The sequence below is a fragment of the Drosophila biarmipes genome, chromosome 3R, assembly GCF_025231255.1.
Source record: "Drosophila biarmipes strain raj3 chromosome 3R, RU_DBia_V1.1, whole genome shotgun sequence".
Lineage (NCBI taxonomy): Eukaryota > Metazoa > Arthropoda > Insecta > Diptera > Drosophilidae > Drosophila > Drosophila biarmipes.
The window spans coordinates 17,462,363-17,475,826 of NC_066616.1; the positions used below are offsets into that span (position 1 = coordinate 17,462,363).

At 44.9% G+C, this 13,464-nt stretch overlaps 1 protein-coding gene across 20 annotated transcripts in view; it reads left to right on the forward strand.

Annotated features, from left to right (window-relative positions):
* The window catches only part of LOC108031401 (heterogeneous nuclear ribonucleoprotein R), a 55,887-nt gene that overhangs the window by 28,393 nt on the left and 14,030 nt on the right, over positions 1-13,464 (forward strand). For 6 of the 20 annotated variants that reach the window (XM_017104770.3, XM_044092370.2, XM_044092374.2 and 3 more), the window contains 4 exons: positions 8,934-9,052; positions 9,113-9,434; positions 9,508-9,749; positions 10,838-10,973. In XM_017104770.3, coding sequence (XP_016960259.1) covers positions 8,934-9,052; positions 9,113-9,434; positions 9,508-9,749; positions 10,838-10,973 — 819 coding nt within the window. Of the gene's footprint in view, positions 1-341; positions 1,003-7,236; positions 7,596-8,933; positions 9,053-9,112; positions 9,435-9,507; positions 9,750-10,837; positions 10,974-12,199; positions 12,336-13,464 lie in introns of those variants that run through there. The other 14 variants (XM_017104768.3, XM_017104771.3, XM_050888901.1 and 11 more) reach the window with 9 other exon arrangements.

Sequence of the window (13,464 nt, forward strand, 5' to 3'; positions counted from 1 at the left end):
AGCAGAGTGTTTGTTTGTGTGTGTTCGGGAGAGAGCATGTTTTTTCGCCATCCGCTTTGTTGTGCAAATTCTGCTCGCACTGCTTATCTCTCTCCCTCTCTCCTCTGCTGCGGTCTCGGCCGCGCTCTCTCGCTCTCTCTCCTGGCTGCGTTCCTTTCTTTTTTTTATTGCGAAACTTTTTGCCCGCCTGAGATACAAACGTATCTGTGTGAGAGTGACGCTCCGTGGGCTCTCCCTCGGCGCTGGTGTGCGTGCACTTTTGTCGCTGCAGCTTTTCCGTGGCTGCGACTGCGACTGCGACTCGCCGACTCCCCGAGTTGTAGTTGTTTGGTTTGTGGCCTTTGTTGTGCGACGCAAGTGACGACGTGAAGACCAGAATTGCGAGCGGAGCGGCTACAGCCTCAGCTTCTGATTCTGCCAGTACCGCTGCTGTTCCCCGATTCGATTCTCGATTCTCAGTTGCCCGTTCGATTCTCAGACGTTGGCGAACCGAGAACCGGTGACGTAGACGTTGCCGTCCGCCATTATTACAACGCGGCTGCCGCACGCAAAAAGATTGGACATACCCAAAAATAACCATCGCCCAACTGCAGTTGTTCGTTCGGAAAAGTGTGCTTGCCAAAAAGCAGGGGAAATAGCAAAACCAGCAGCACAACCAACGTATAGGACCGTAAATTCCCATAGTTATATTTATTAAAAAGAATATGCTGGCAGAGAGCGCGCGCGGCATGCGAATCGAAACGGAAACGTAACAACGGAACGGCGGGCGGCCAATTGTGATCTCATATACGATACGATCTTAAGTAAAAAATACAAAAATACAAATATTCGATGTAGCAAATGCCAGGAAGCTAGCAACAAATTGTGCAACGCCGTCAAGGAATACAAAATACGCAAATATCAATAGTTCAAATTGAACGCAACGAAGTAATATTGTGAATTTCTTAGTGCAAGCCAAATACAACATAGAAAATACAACAAAAAAAAAAACAGAAAGAAAAGGTAATTTCAGTATCTTGGCGATACTTTTGCCAACTGCAATTTGCAATTAGTGGCCATACACACGCTCACACCGACACCATCCTATATAGGTATAAAAATATAAAAAGTGAGCGAGCGCAGACAACAATATCGTATCAAGTGCCTGTGTGTGAGAGTGCTCGAGTGAGTGTGTGCGTGTGTTAGTACGTTCCGATGTAGGAACAAAAAGCGACGGCATTTTATTTTTTTCACTTCATTCCGCCTTGGTCTTGCTGCTCTTCGCCTCCTCCTCCACGCCTCTCTCTTTTTTCTTGCAGTGCAGCCCCAAGTGCTTTGCTGCCTATATATGCATGTCGCTCCATCGGTGTGCGTGTGTGCGGGTGTGTGTGTGTGTGCCCCTGCAATAATGTGCAAAAATTAGAAACGTCTATATGTATACACTGCGTATGGGGTATAAAATTGAAGCGAACGCCGAACAGCTGACGCATGGCGTGAAGTGAAATGAAATGAAACGAAACGAAATGAATTCAAATGGAATGTATGTGCGTTCAGGTGTTTTCCACTGATATTCCATAAAAACTGACAACGGCAACGACAACAACAACGCCCACGTTTCTTGGCGTTGTCCAACACTGCAGCACACACACACAAGCCAGCAGCGGCCCCACAATGGAAGCGCCCCCAACACAGACACGCACACACACACACACAGGCTCGGGGAAGAGAGGCATGCAGCATGGTATTTTCTTATTTTTTTTGCGACGCTTGCCTTTCCGTTTGCATAGGCAAGTGTGTGTGTGTGTGTGCGAGGCAATGCATTTAACATCGTCACAATCGCATTAAAACGCCGTCGTCTACCTCTTGGGTATCCCCCTCCCCGTCCCCCTCCCCCACTGTGCTTCTTGGGCCACCATTTTGATTTTTGCCTTTTGCATCGTTCGCCTCCTCCCTGCTTCTCCTGCCCCTTCCCCTTTGTGCCCTTCCTTCTGCTCCAATATCTCGTCGCCGCCGACGCCGCTTAAATCATTAAAAAGTGAACTTAAAATAAGGAAAAGTCCAGACAAAGTTGAACCCTCTGTGTGTGTGTGTGCGTGTGTGTGGCAAACCGGTTTGTGCTGCCTCTTTAAACCGAGATTTGTGCGTTTCTTGTGGTACCTTCTCTGTTTGTTGCCTTAGCCCGGGTCCACTGCAGCCTGCTTTTGCTCCTGGGCTCCAAAACTTCGGCCACGTGTCAACCCAAATGGCGTCCACACACACACACACACACACACGTAGAGGCACCCACACACCGACAGCCACTAAACCCACACACTTGCACCGTTCGAAAACCGGCCGGCGTGCATAAAAGGGGGGAAAATGTGGGGGGTGGCTGGGCGGCTGGGAGAGCGAGACCCAAAGCTCGCCTGCAGTGGCCCAAAAGCTCCCGAGTGCAATGCGCTCTCTCCTCGCAGAGAGAAATGGGTTGGCAAAGCAGGGTGGGGGAGAGAGCGCCATAATTTGCAGTTTCTTCTTCTGTTGTCTGTCGCGTCCTCAACAAACCCCCCTCGGCGGGACCCCTGCCTTGGGCCCCCTTGCAACGCGCCACCCCCCACCCCACCCATGCGCGCATAATTTGGCGCTTCGCCATGTTTTCTCCTCGCTCGCCTTTGTACTTTCATGCTGCCCCCAAAAGCGGCTCTCACTTCGCTTGGGTGTTGCATGATGCATGACTCTTGGCTCTCGGCGAGAACATGGCCGGCGGCCAGGGGGCTTGGAGGGCGACAATGGGGGGTCCCAACTCCTCGGAGGGGTTGCCGGCAAACACGTTTTGGCTTTTGCATTTTCAACTTGGGAGCCGTGTTAAGTAATTTTCTCTTCTTTTTGTCGCTTTCTTACCCCCCTTCGCTGCGGGAAAAACTTAGTTGTTTTGCAGAAAATACCCCCGCCCCCTCTCATTCATTATTCAAATTGAAAATATGTATTAATAAGCCTCTCTGCGGCAATTACAAGCTGTCACTTTTGCTCGGAGTGCACTCTGAATTCACAAACTCTTGGGGAGGACACTTTGTGATTAATAATTCTGATTACATTCTGAACTACAGATGAAATTACATGTGGTAATGGGGAATAAAAAAGCCAGTGGCGTAGGCTGAGGTTCTTAAAAGGGGCTACAAGGGTTAAAATAAAATTCGATTAAAGAATACTGGTTTAGAAATATTTATTTTATTCTTATTATACTTGTTTAATTTTTAAATAGGAACTTAGTTACTTCTTTCATTTTTAATTCAATTAAAATTATTAGAGATGATACTGTAAATATCTAAAATATATTCTAAATTGCCTCCTTTTCTCAAACTAATTTCCAAGCGCTTCACAATTTATTCAGGCCACTTTGAATGCCGATGTCGCTGTAGATACGTTGCAGTCAGCGGGAGCCGTGCCACTCAGAGCTATCCGCCAGGATGTGCCACCCACTCCCTCCCATACCATGCAAGACCATACCATACCACACCGAACCAAACCATACAATATAGAAAGGCACCACAGGGGGCGGTACTTGGAGCAGCCTAATTTCGCAAATAATAAAATATGCTAAAATAAAAATGCAAGATACGCGCTCAACGAGACTCGTTTACCGCGCCCCATTCTATGGTGGATACCCCACTTCCTGCCCCTCGTGGCCCCCCCCTGGAACCCAATGCAATTGAGCGGCGCCTGCAGCCGGCACTTTTCTAATTCGCCAAACTATGGGGAACCCAGTGGAAACCTGCCGGCTATCTCAGCTTAGCTCTTGTCCCACTCGGATTGGACTGGGGTTTTGTGTCGGATTGGATTGTTGCCCCCGCTCCGGTTGGGTGGTTTTCGAGGGATGGGTTCTCGGCTCTGGGTTTGTTTGGGCTGGCTGGGATTGGGATGGGTTGGCTGGATATGGGATGTGGGATGGGGGTCGTGTGGGGCACACAAAAGCGCATTTCGGTTTCCGGTGGCCCGAGTGGCATGTGCTTGCCTCTGTCTTTTGGCCACGTTTTTACTCCATTAGGGGAGAGGCTATAAATTGAGGAGAAAAACATGCAAATCTACATTGTGCTTATAGAAAGGATTGCTTAAATTGATCAAGGGTTTTTATTTCCTTCAGAGAAGTAAGTACCATAGAATTGAGAAATATTATAGATATAACATCAGATAAATAGATGGAATGCATTTTCCAGGGTACTCCCCTCATCGACACCCCAAACTACTGCCATTTGCGTGTTTTTTTGTGGCACTGCAAAAGTTGGCTTTCCACTTTCTACGACTCCACCAGCTCCGACATCGACTCCTGGGGGCATCTTTGGCAGCCATAAAAAAGCACGCCATTTTCTTCTCTGGCAAACTTTTGTGTAATTTTCATTTCGAGCTTGTCGCGTGCCTCCTATTTTCGCCCAGCCCCTGACAATTTCCCCGTCCCCAGAGCCGGCGGCATTATGTACTGTTGCAGGCACGTCGTACGTTGTTTTTTCACTCCTTATTTTTGGCAGTTGCACAGCAAATACGGCAAATACACGGGGCAAGACACAATGCCTCAGACTGTTGGCGCACACACACTACTGTCCGGAATTTACGGACTGTTGTTGTCGCTGCCGCAATGCAGTGAATTCGACAGGGCCTCTTGCTTTTGGCCTGGCCAACACGTGACTGACCTCCTCGCTCGGGCTTGTTTTCGGGGTGTGGGGCAAAAAGGGGGCTTCGGGGATGTTGGGCGCCATTTTCATTTGTTGATGTGGTCGGGCTCAGAGCGTCCCTGCACTTTCTGCGGCCACAAAATGTGAGCATCAAATATTGAAAACATTTCCCCGGCCGGGCTGCACGGTTTTTATGACCGTGTCTGTGTGGACCCCAGTGACGTGGCCAAAAAGAGAGCTTTTCTGGCAGATATTGCGGAGGCAGGAGCCGCCTGATTGGTTTCTTGGCAACAAAACCCCACTGAACCGCCACGAACTCGTTGCTGTTTACTTAAATAAACCCGACTTGCAACTCATTGCCATGTTATCTTTGATTTTGGCAGCGGGTCCTGCAAGTATTGGGGACGCTCACTTTAGAGGCAGTTTGTTTAAATGTTAATAAAAAAGACGCAGATGGAAAAACAGATAGCTTATCTAATAGGTTTAATATAGAAAGGGGAATAATCTTTTATGAAGGCAAAGCTTTCAACGTATGAATCCAATAAAATTTGGACAAACTAAACCATTCAAATCTTCCGAAAATAATTTAATTCCACGCCTAAAAGCAGGCAGCAATAAAGTGGCTTTGCACTTTAACTGGCAGCATTTCTCATATTTCATTAAACTTCCTCTGTAGCCCTCCATAAATTGCAATAAATTTCATTCGTTTAATATTCTCTTAAGAGCCATCTCCACCGTCGTCTGCCGCCTGCGAGGCGCTTCCATCTAATTTGCTTGGTTCGCCTGCACTTCGCAGGGAATTTGTTCGTTGTCGCAATGCCATAAATTGTGCAACTTATGCGGCCAACTGGCCGCCTTCTAAACTCCCGGCCCCCAGCCCTTGCCCCCCCCCCCCCCCCCCCTACCGGGGGCTATAAATTACAAGAAGGCATTTGCCACACTTCCGTTCGGAGGCCTTCAGGTTTGGTCCGAGCTCTGCAGTGTCTGCAGTTTTCCCGCTCGCCAGCCAGGCAGGCTGGAGTTATTTTTGCGCCTTAAATCGGCTTAACTGGACAGTGGAGTGCCACTAGTTGGGGGGGTGAAAATCAATAAGCCCAAGGGAAGGTGGTGCCCATTGTTGTCGCCGTTGTCCATGGCAATAACATTTAAATGGCCGGGGCTTCTTGAAATTCAAATTGCGAAAGCCTGAAACTTTAACACTTCCTCCCGCAGCGTGGCGAACAACCCCAGACTTGGACCCCCCCAAACTATGCCCCTTTGTAGGTAGTTTCTCCACAGTCTGGCTTCAAAAGGGGCGGAGTTGGGCTGGGGGCCACCTTGTAACTCTAGACCAGACCGCTCCCGGTGGCGACGCTTTGTCTGGCAGCCGGGGACGCGAGTGACGAACGAATGTGGCAAAACGATTTATTTGGCTCTATCAGCAATTTTGATTCTCCTTTGTCTTTCATGGGAACAAGAGTCGTCGCATTAAGTGTTCCGCCTGCGTTGCGGCGATTTGTCATATCGCTGATTTACTAACCTTACACCAGGCATTATCTCTTGGCTGAGGAGTGCGGTGGCATGGTGGAATCCGTTGGCAAAAACCACCCTTGCTCTGGGGGGTGGCTTTTTTCTGTGCTTTTTTTATGGCAGAGGGTGTACTAACTCGGCTCGGGATATGCCACTGCTGCATGTGTATGCTACCGCATATCGCCGGCATCAACATCAAATTTATTGAGGTAGTTGCCAAGCGAACATGCAAACAGGACTGGTCTTCAGCATGCAAGCGGCTCTTTGTTTTTTCACTTTCTTCCTTTTTTCACGACTGTTTCGTATGCAGCGGACAGGGTTGCCACCCGGTTGCCATAACAAACATGCATAAAAAATGATGAGGCAGCCGGGCGAACAGACAGGCGGAGGCAAGTGTTGCAAATTGAAAGGGCTTTTAGGCCAGAAACAGTCGCCTGAATGGCCTGGCTGCCTTCAATTGGCTCGGGAATGTGGCCTTTTCTAGAGCACCCCCTAGATTGCAGAGCCCTGGCAACCCTGCGTATGGGGAATCCCCTTTTATCGATATTTCGCTGCAATCCTAATGGAATTTCCTGCTCTGCTGTCCTTTACTCCCTTCGATCCTCGTCCGGCTCAATGTCCATTGGCCGTGTTTATTATTCATTTCCTTGCACCATACAGTGTGCAGTGTGCAGTATTCAGTTTGCCGGGCCCCGATAAAGCGCTTTTCCTGCACATTTTCATGTTTGCCCTCTTGCGGGCTTCCCTGCGGTTGTCGCCAACACTTTCCACTCACAGCTCGCTGCGTTTTCGCGCCCAGCCATAGATATACCTACATATATATACCACCTGGGAGGGGCCCCCAGAATGGGTTATGCACGAGGTCTGTTATTGTTGCTACTGGCTGACTGGTTGCGTTTATTGTTATAGCGCACATTGCATTCTGATGGCCCCACACTGCAGTTGTCATAAATATCCAGCCGGTTGCAGTCTAAATAATAGTTCCAGAAGCAGTCGCAGAATTGCCACCTCTACAGCTCGGGGTCTCAGTAACCCTACCCCCAGCCCTATCCCAAATTCGGAATCACAGTTGGCCCCGCCAGGCAATTGTCAAAAGTCGTATCATTCGATAATGTATTGGCATTGTTGTGTCGGCCGGACAAATTTCTTTCTATTCAGTTGTGAAAATTCTTAGCCGTCTTTCGAATCGTTTCGGAACAACTATAACTTTCTGACTGTTGATTTATAAAAAAAAAAAAAACAACGAATAACCGGAAAAAACGATAAGAAAATAAATTCACACGATTGCAAGCGAAATTCCAAGTCGTCTAGGGAAAATTACAAATTCTTAAATTGTGCACTGGTCATCCGAAATGGAGCCGGCCCGCATTCAGAAGGACGAGGGAGGCGGTGAGGCCCGCTCACCCGTGAACCTCAAGACCCGCTCCGCCATTCGGATTCTTAGCCAGCTGCCCGGTTCCAGCAGTGAGTATTCCTGGTGCCCCGTTCGCGTGGATATCAATCGAAAAGTATTTCAATGTCAGCGAAAACGAAACGCAGAGAGCAACAAACAAAAAGCGTGGAGCCGTAGAAAAATTTTAGAAATCTTCGGGTTTGCTCACCGCTCTATCGCGGGTTTCTGCCGCCTCTCCCGTTCTTTTTTGCGATAGAGCTGGCTGATATTCGCACATGTTACGCAATTATGCCTCTCGGCTAGTTGTGTGGGGCTCCTCATGTTTTATAATTTCTGTTGGGGCTTGCTTTGTTTTTTGTTTGAACGTCAAGCACACACAGCACACATAGGGGCGAATCAAAATAGCTTTTGCTGATAGTGTGGCTGCTAAGGTGGATCTCTATGCTACGAGGTGTATGGGTGAGCGTTTGCCACTTGACAACTGCGGGAAATTTGCATTTTCATTATGAGTGCGCCATAAATATTCATTCGTGATAAATGGTCGAGTGCAGCGCTGCAGCTGCAGCTCTGTTTTCCGCGATTATAAATAAATATTAGGTGGCTGCCAGGTATCAAATCACGCAGGTTTCGGCTCGTATTTTAATCATTTTATTACCAACTTTGGGCTGGTAAACAACTAAATTGGCAGTTTACAACTAGCAGGCGGTCGTTAAGTCAAACATTTAACTAAAGTCCAGTGGATGTTTAACCCGTGGCCGTAAAACCACAATGTACGGTAGACTTATCTGCCGGTTACCATGGCAACCAGTACGTCACGCTTATCGGCGCACCACATCGCGTATACGCAACGCGTCACGCACAATTCGCCAAACGAGCCTCTTTTCGATTGTTTACATTTTGGCCAACACGTTTTGTGGGCCGCTCTCTCCACTCTCCACTCTCTCTATCCACTCTCTTCTCACGCACTTTCGGATCGCCAATTTGTGCGTTTCGCAGTTTGTTTGAAGTCATTGAACTTTTTCGCTTTGTTGTCCGCTCTCCCATGCTCACTTTTTCGCATTTCGTTCCACGAGTGCGTGCGGCGGTGCGTAAGTTGCGAAATTCTTGGGATTCGCACGTTCTCGCGACCCATTTTCAAGGCAGTCGCACTTTTTGCTATTTTTCAGCGGTCGTTGAACTCTGCTAGGTAGATTTATAGGTCGCGAAAAAATTGTGGGTCCACATTTAGCAATAAGAATTTAAAGAATATTTAAAGATTAGTTTATATACAGTTCTTGTAATGCTGAAAATACTACAAAATATTTTATGGAAAAAATATTAGAATTGAATTTACAAATCCTTCATTTAAACTTTTAAATTTATAATTAAAAAAATATGTTTATTTAATTTTTCAATTATTTCCTTTACAGAAATGGCGGAGGGTAATGGCGAACTGTTAGATGACATTAATCAGAAAGCCGACGACCGTGGCGATGGCGAGCGTACAGAGGACTACCCCAAGCTGCTGGAATACGGTCTGGACAAGAAAGTGAGTGCTCGAAGTTCCCAACTATCTTATGTATTTTTGATTAACCCAACTTTCCTGCAGGTCGCTGGAAAGCTGGATGAAATCTACAAAACCGGCAAGCTGGCTCACGCCGAGCTGGATGAGCGCGCCCTGGACGCGCTCAAGGAGTTCCCCGTCGATGGTGCCTTGAATGTGTTGGGTCAGTTCCTGGAATCGAACCTGGAGCACGTGTCAAACAAGTCCGCCTACCTGTGCGGCGTGATGAAGACGTACCGCCAGAAGAGTCGAGCCAGCCAACAGGGCGTGGCCGCGCCCGCAGCTGCCATTCAGGTCAAAGGTCCCGACGAGGACAAGATCAAGAAAATCCTCGAGCGCACCGGCTACACATTAGATGTGACGACAGGTGAGCATATATATTAATTCCATATTATAAATCCTAAAACCCTAATATCATATCTGTGATTTACCATCTTTAGGTCAGCGCAAATACGGTGGGCCGCCTCCTGACTGGGAGGGCAATGTGCCGGGCAACGGCTGCGAGGTTTTCTGCGGCAAGATACCCAAGGACATGTACGAGGACGAACTGATTCCGCTCTTCGAGGACTGCGGCACAATCTGGGACCTACGCCTCATGATGGACCCGATGACGGGCACAAATCGTGGTTATGCATTTGTCACATTCACAAATCGCGAAGCGGCCGTCAATGCAGTGCGACAGGTATTTAAGCCAACCACCGACCATCCATACCCACGACCACCACCTCCACCCCTCGAGAACCAGAACCCCAGTCCCCCTAAAGAAAAAAACCCCCGCTTCAATGTTTTTTACGTATTGCTAACTCTTACGATATATACATTATCCTATATAAACATATTTAACGTATTGTATCCACATATTTACTATCGTGTCTTACACATCGGAAGAAGTAGGAACAGTTATGCGGCCAAAACAAAATTCAAATATTCTGAAATTCCCCACAGCAAGACCTGAAAAATTACCAATACGACCTGTACGATTTGGCGCTTTTAGATCCGACCATGAGAAATTGTGCAATTTATTTAGTTTTTACCGTATGCTAACTTTACCTCTGCCTTCGCTATAAACTATTAAATTTGAACTTTAGGCAACGCTATCTGTCTCACTCTCTCGCTGTCTCTCTCTACTTGATCTTTCTGTATCTTATGTAATGCATGTCCCGTCTTCTATGAGTTGTAATCTTAATTTATGCAAATGAATCTCTGCAGCGCCTTGAATCCGTTCAAATTGCAAGTTTGAAAAGAGTTCTCTTCCTCAACGAGTACAAGATTTGGCCTCCTCCCTAAAAAAACACACAAACCCACCTGAAAACCCCTCTTTTTCTCTGTATCTGTATTATTTTCTTTTTAGTTGAATTTTCTCTAGTCCTAAGTCCAGCTATGTAGCTATCAACTTTTGTAGTCGACTAAGCAGCGTACGTTTAATCTCACTGTCTGGTTTTATTTAGACGAGCATGACCAAAATTCAGACCACGATATTGGCCCTCCAATATCTTCTGCCTTAACCAGTTAACCACTAACCAAACGTTTTTCCTTTAACATTTCCAAAACGAAACTCAACCGAAATTCATGCCACGCGGCCGGCTTCGAAATTGGTAAACAAACGAAAAGTTTAACAATCCTAACCTTATTATTTAACCCCTCCCTTACTCTTATCGACCTTATGAGCCTTAGTTCAAAATTATTTGTTAGTTATGATTTTATTATGATTTATTATTAACATTGAATTGGTATTAAAAGAATCGTTTTACCTTCCCTTCCACAATTTAGCTCGATAATCACGAAATAAAACCCGGCAAGTGTCTGAAAATAAATATAAGCGTACCGAATCTGCGCCTTTTCGTAGGCAATATTCCCAAGTCAAAGGGCAAAGATGAAATTTTAGAGGAATTTGGTAAACTTACAGGTAAATTGACAAAACACGAAATTAACCAAAAAATGTATTTTAAATTACCATCACTGGAGTTGCAAGCTAAGGCAACTTCGCAATCGGCACTAAATTGTAAACAAAAATCCAATTGGCTAAACCAACAGAAATTGGCTAATTGCAGAAGCAAGACAGTAGGTTAGAAAGGGTCTTAGGGCTTATGAATTCAGTTTTATTTATATGTTTTTGTTTCAACTCATCCTTACTACTCACCCTCCACCTCAAACCATCCAAACATCCGCCATTGCCATCTCGACACTTCTAAAAAAAACGAATGGAAAAGTGTTCTCCCCCGAAAGCAAAAATCGAGACACTCTTTTCAAATGCGCTCTCGCCCCATTGAATAAAAACCGAACCACAAACATCGTCGGATGCATTTCTCAGTTTTACCATATCTATACGTTGCCTCATATATAGCACACACACAATCACACCAATACTACTACATGCCCACATAGATACAGCGACACGCCCATTTGTCTCATTGCCATTCGTTACAAGCTTGAATTGTCGTATAAGAATATTTCTTTTTAACTTATTTACCTAATATCTCCAGTCATTAACTTTGCCTACAAAAAAAAGAACCAACCAAAAAATATTCAAATTTTTAAATTTTTTACCAAATTGTTATGCATTGCAAAACTTTGTTTTCCATTATGTTCTATAATATTAATCACACCGTAGGACGGCAGGCTCTGAAAATTATGAATATTAAGTATACGCCGTGTGCCAGCCAGAAAGTCATCTCAAATGAAATTAATAAGGTAAGATCGAGTCGCATTTGACTTTCTGGCTGCACAGAGCCCGAAGAGTATCCCCATTTTTTTTTTTAATTTCAAAGTAATTATGCCGCATAGTAAGTACTAGTACTGGTAGTGAAAACGAATAATCCACATCGAATCAACTGGAATTTAGCTAAAGAACAACCTTATTTTTGAGTAAATTCCCTTTTTATTTGGCACGCAATACAAACTATTACGAAAAACCAAACGTTACTAAAGTTAGATAATAGAACTCCACACTTTCTCCCACCCATGAGAACTACTATCAAACACGAACACTCATTCAACCACCTTTGAAAACCACAAACCACAAACCCGATACCAAATCAATCCAAAATCAAATCGCAGTACCAATGAACTACAAATTTTTCATAGCAAATCAAAATTTTCTTTTGTTTTGTGTGAACTTTCAAACAATTGCAGCTAAATGATTTTGAAATTCGGAAAGGCAAAAAGATTGGTGTTACGATATCATTTAACAATCACCGGCTATTTGTCGGCAATATACCTAAGAATAGAGATCGCGACGAATTAATTGAGGAATTTTCAAAACATGCACGTAAGTGATCCAAAAACCAACAGCAACAGCAACCACAAACAAAGCAAAAGACCCCGAAAAAAATAAAATACCAGCCCAGCACAAACCCCAATTGGCTGCCAGAATTGGCCAACCCCAACTACTTGTACTTAATCCCTTGTAAATGTTTTTAGGGGCGATACTTGCAGAATTGAAAAGCGCATGGAAGCCTACGAAATGAAGTATCAATTGGATTTTTGTTTTGCAATTTTCGCTTTTAAAATGCTAAACCCCCGAAATCGAAAAGAACCAAATTATCGAACACTTTGAAACTCCCCCCACAAAATTGAAACATTTTAACCAACGACCAGGTTTAAGGACATGGCTTTTTATCTGAACGGAAGCCCTGTCCTTGGGTCGATTGCATTTTTACCTCTTTGCCATTACTATCACTCATTTTCTGTAGCGTTAAGCGCTGTTAGTAAATACAACAAAAAACTAATTGTTCTTCAATATTTTTTTGTTCAACATTCCAATTATTAAATGTGCCCAATTTGTTGACATTGAAAACCTGTAGCTAAACAATTCGCTAACCAAAACATTTTGAATATTTTTGAAAACCGAAAATACCAAAGGGATGTGAACCTAGTTTTTGTTTTAGTGCAGACCTATATCATATACACATAGAAAACAAACGGCGCACACAAACCGAAACTGAAACCGAAACCGAAAAGCGATCCTGTCCCCCAAGTAAACCAAAATATGAAACAGTAATTCGTGTACTCAAATCGATATGTTTTGGCCTATTCATGTTGAATAAATAAAATTCATTACTTAATGACTGGAGACTACAAGCCTTAAAAATGAACTCATTTTACTCTAACTCTCTCTGTATCTATCTCTCACATAAGCGCTACTCCCCCGAGCAATTGATGCAAACGAATCGACGAGAAACTAAGCCAAATTCAAAATCCAATATCCATATTTCGTTGTTACGTTATTGTTCTCTCTATCTACCGATCTCTATCTTTGTATCTCAGTGTACACACCGTTCTCTCTGTATCTCTTAATCTGTCTAACTCTGGCTATGTTTGTGTATAGTTTTCCCGTTATCGTTTCCATTACTCCAAACGAACAATATGAATCCAAGCTCAATGTGTGCTCTCTATAC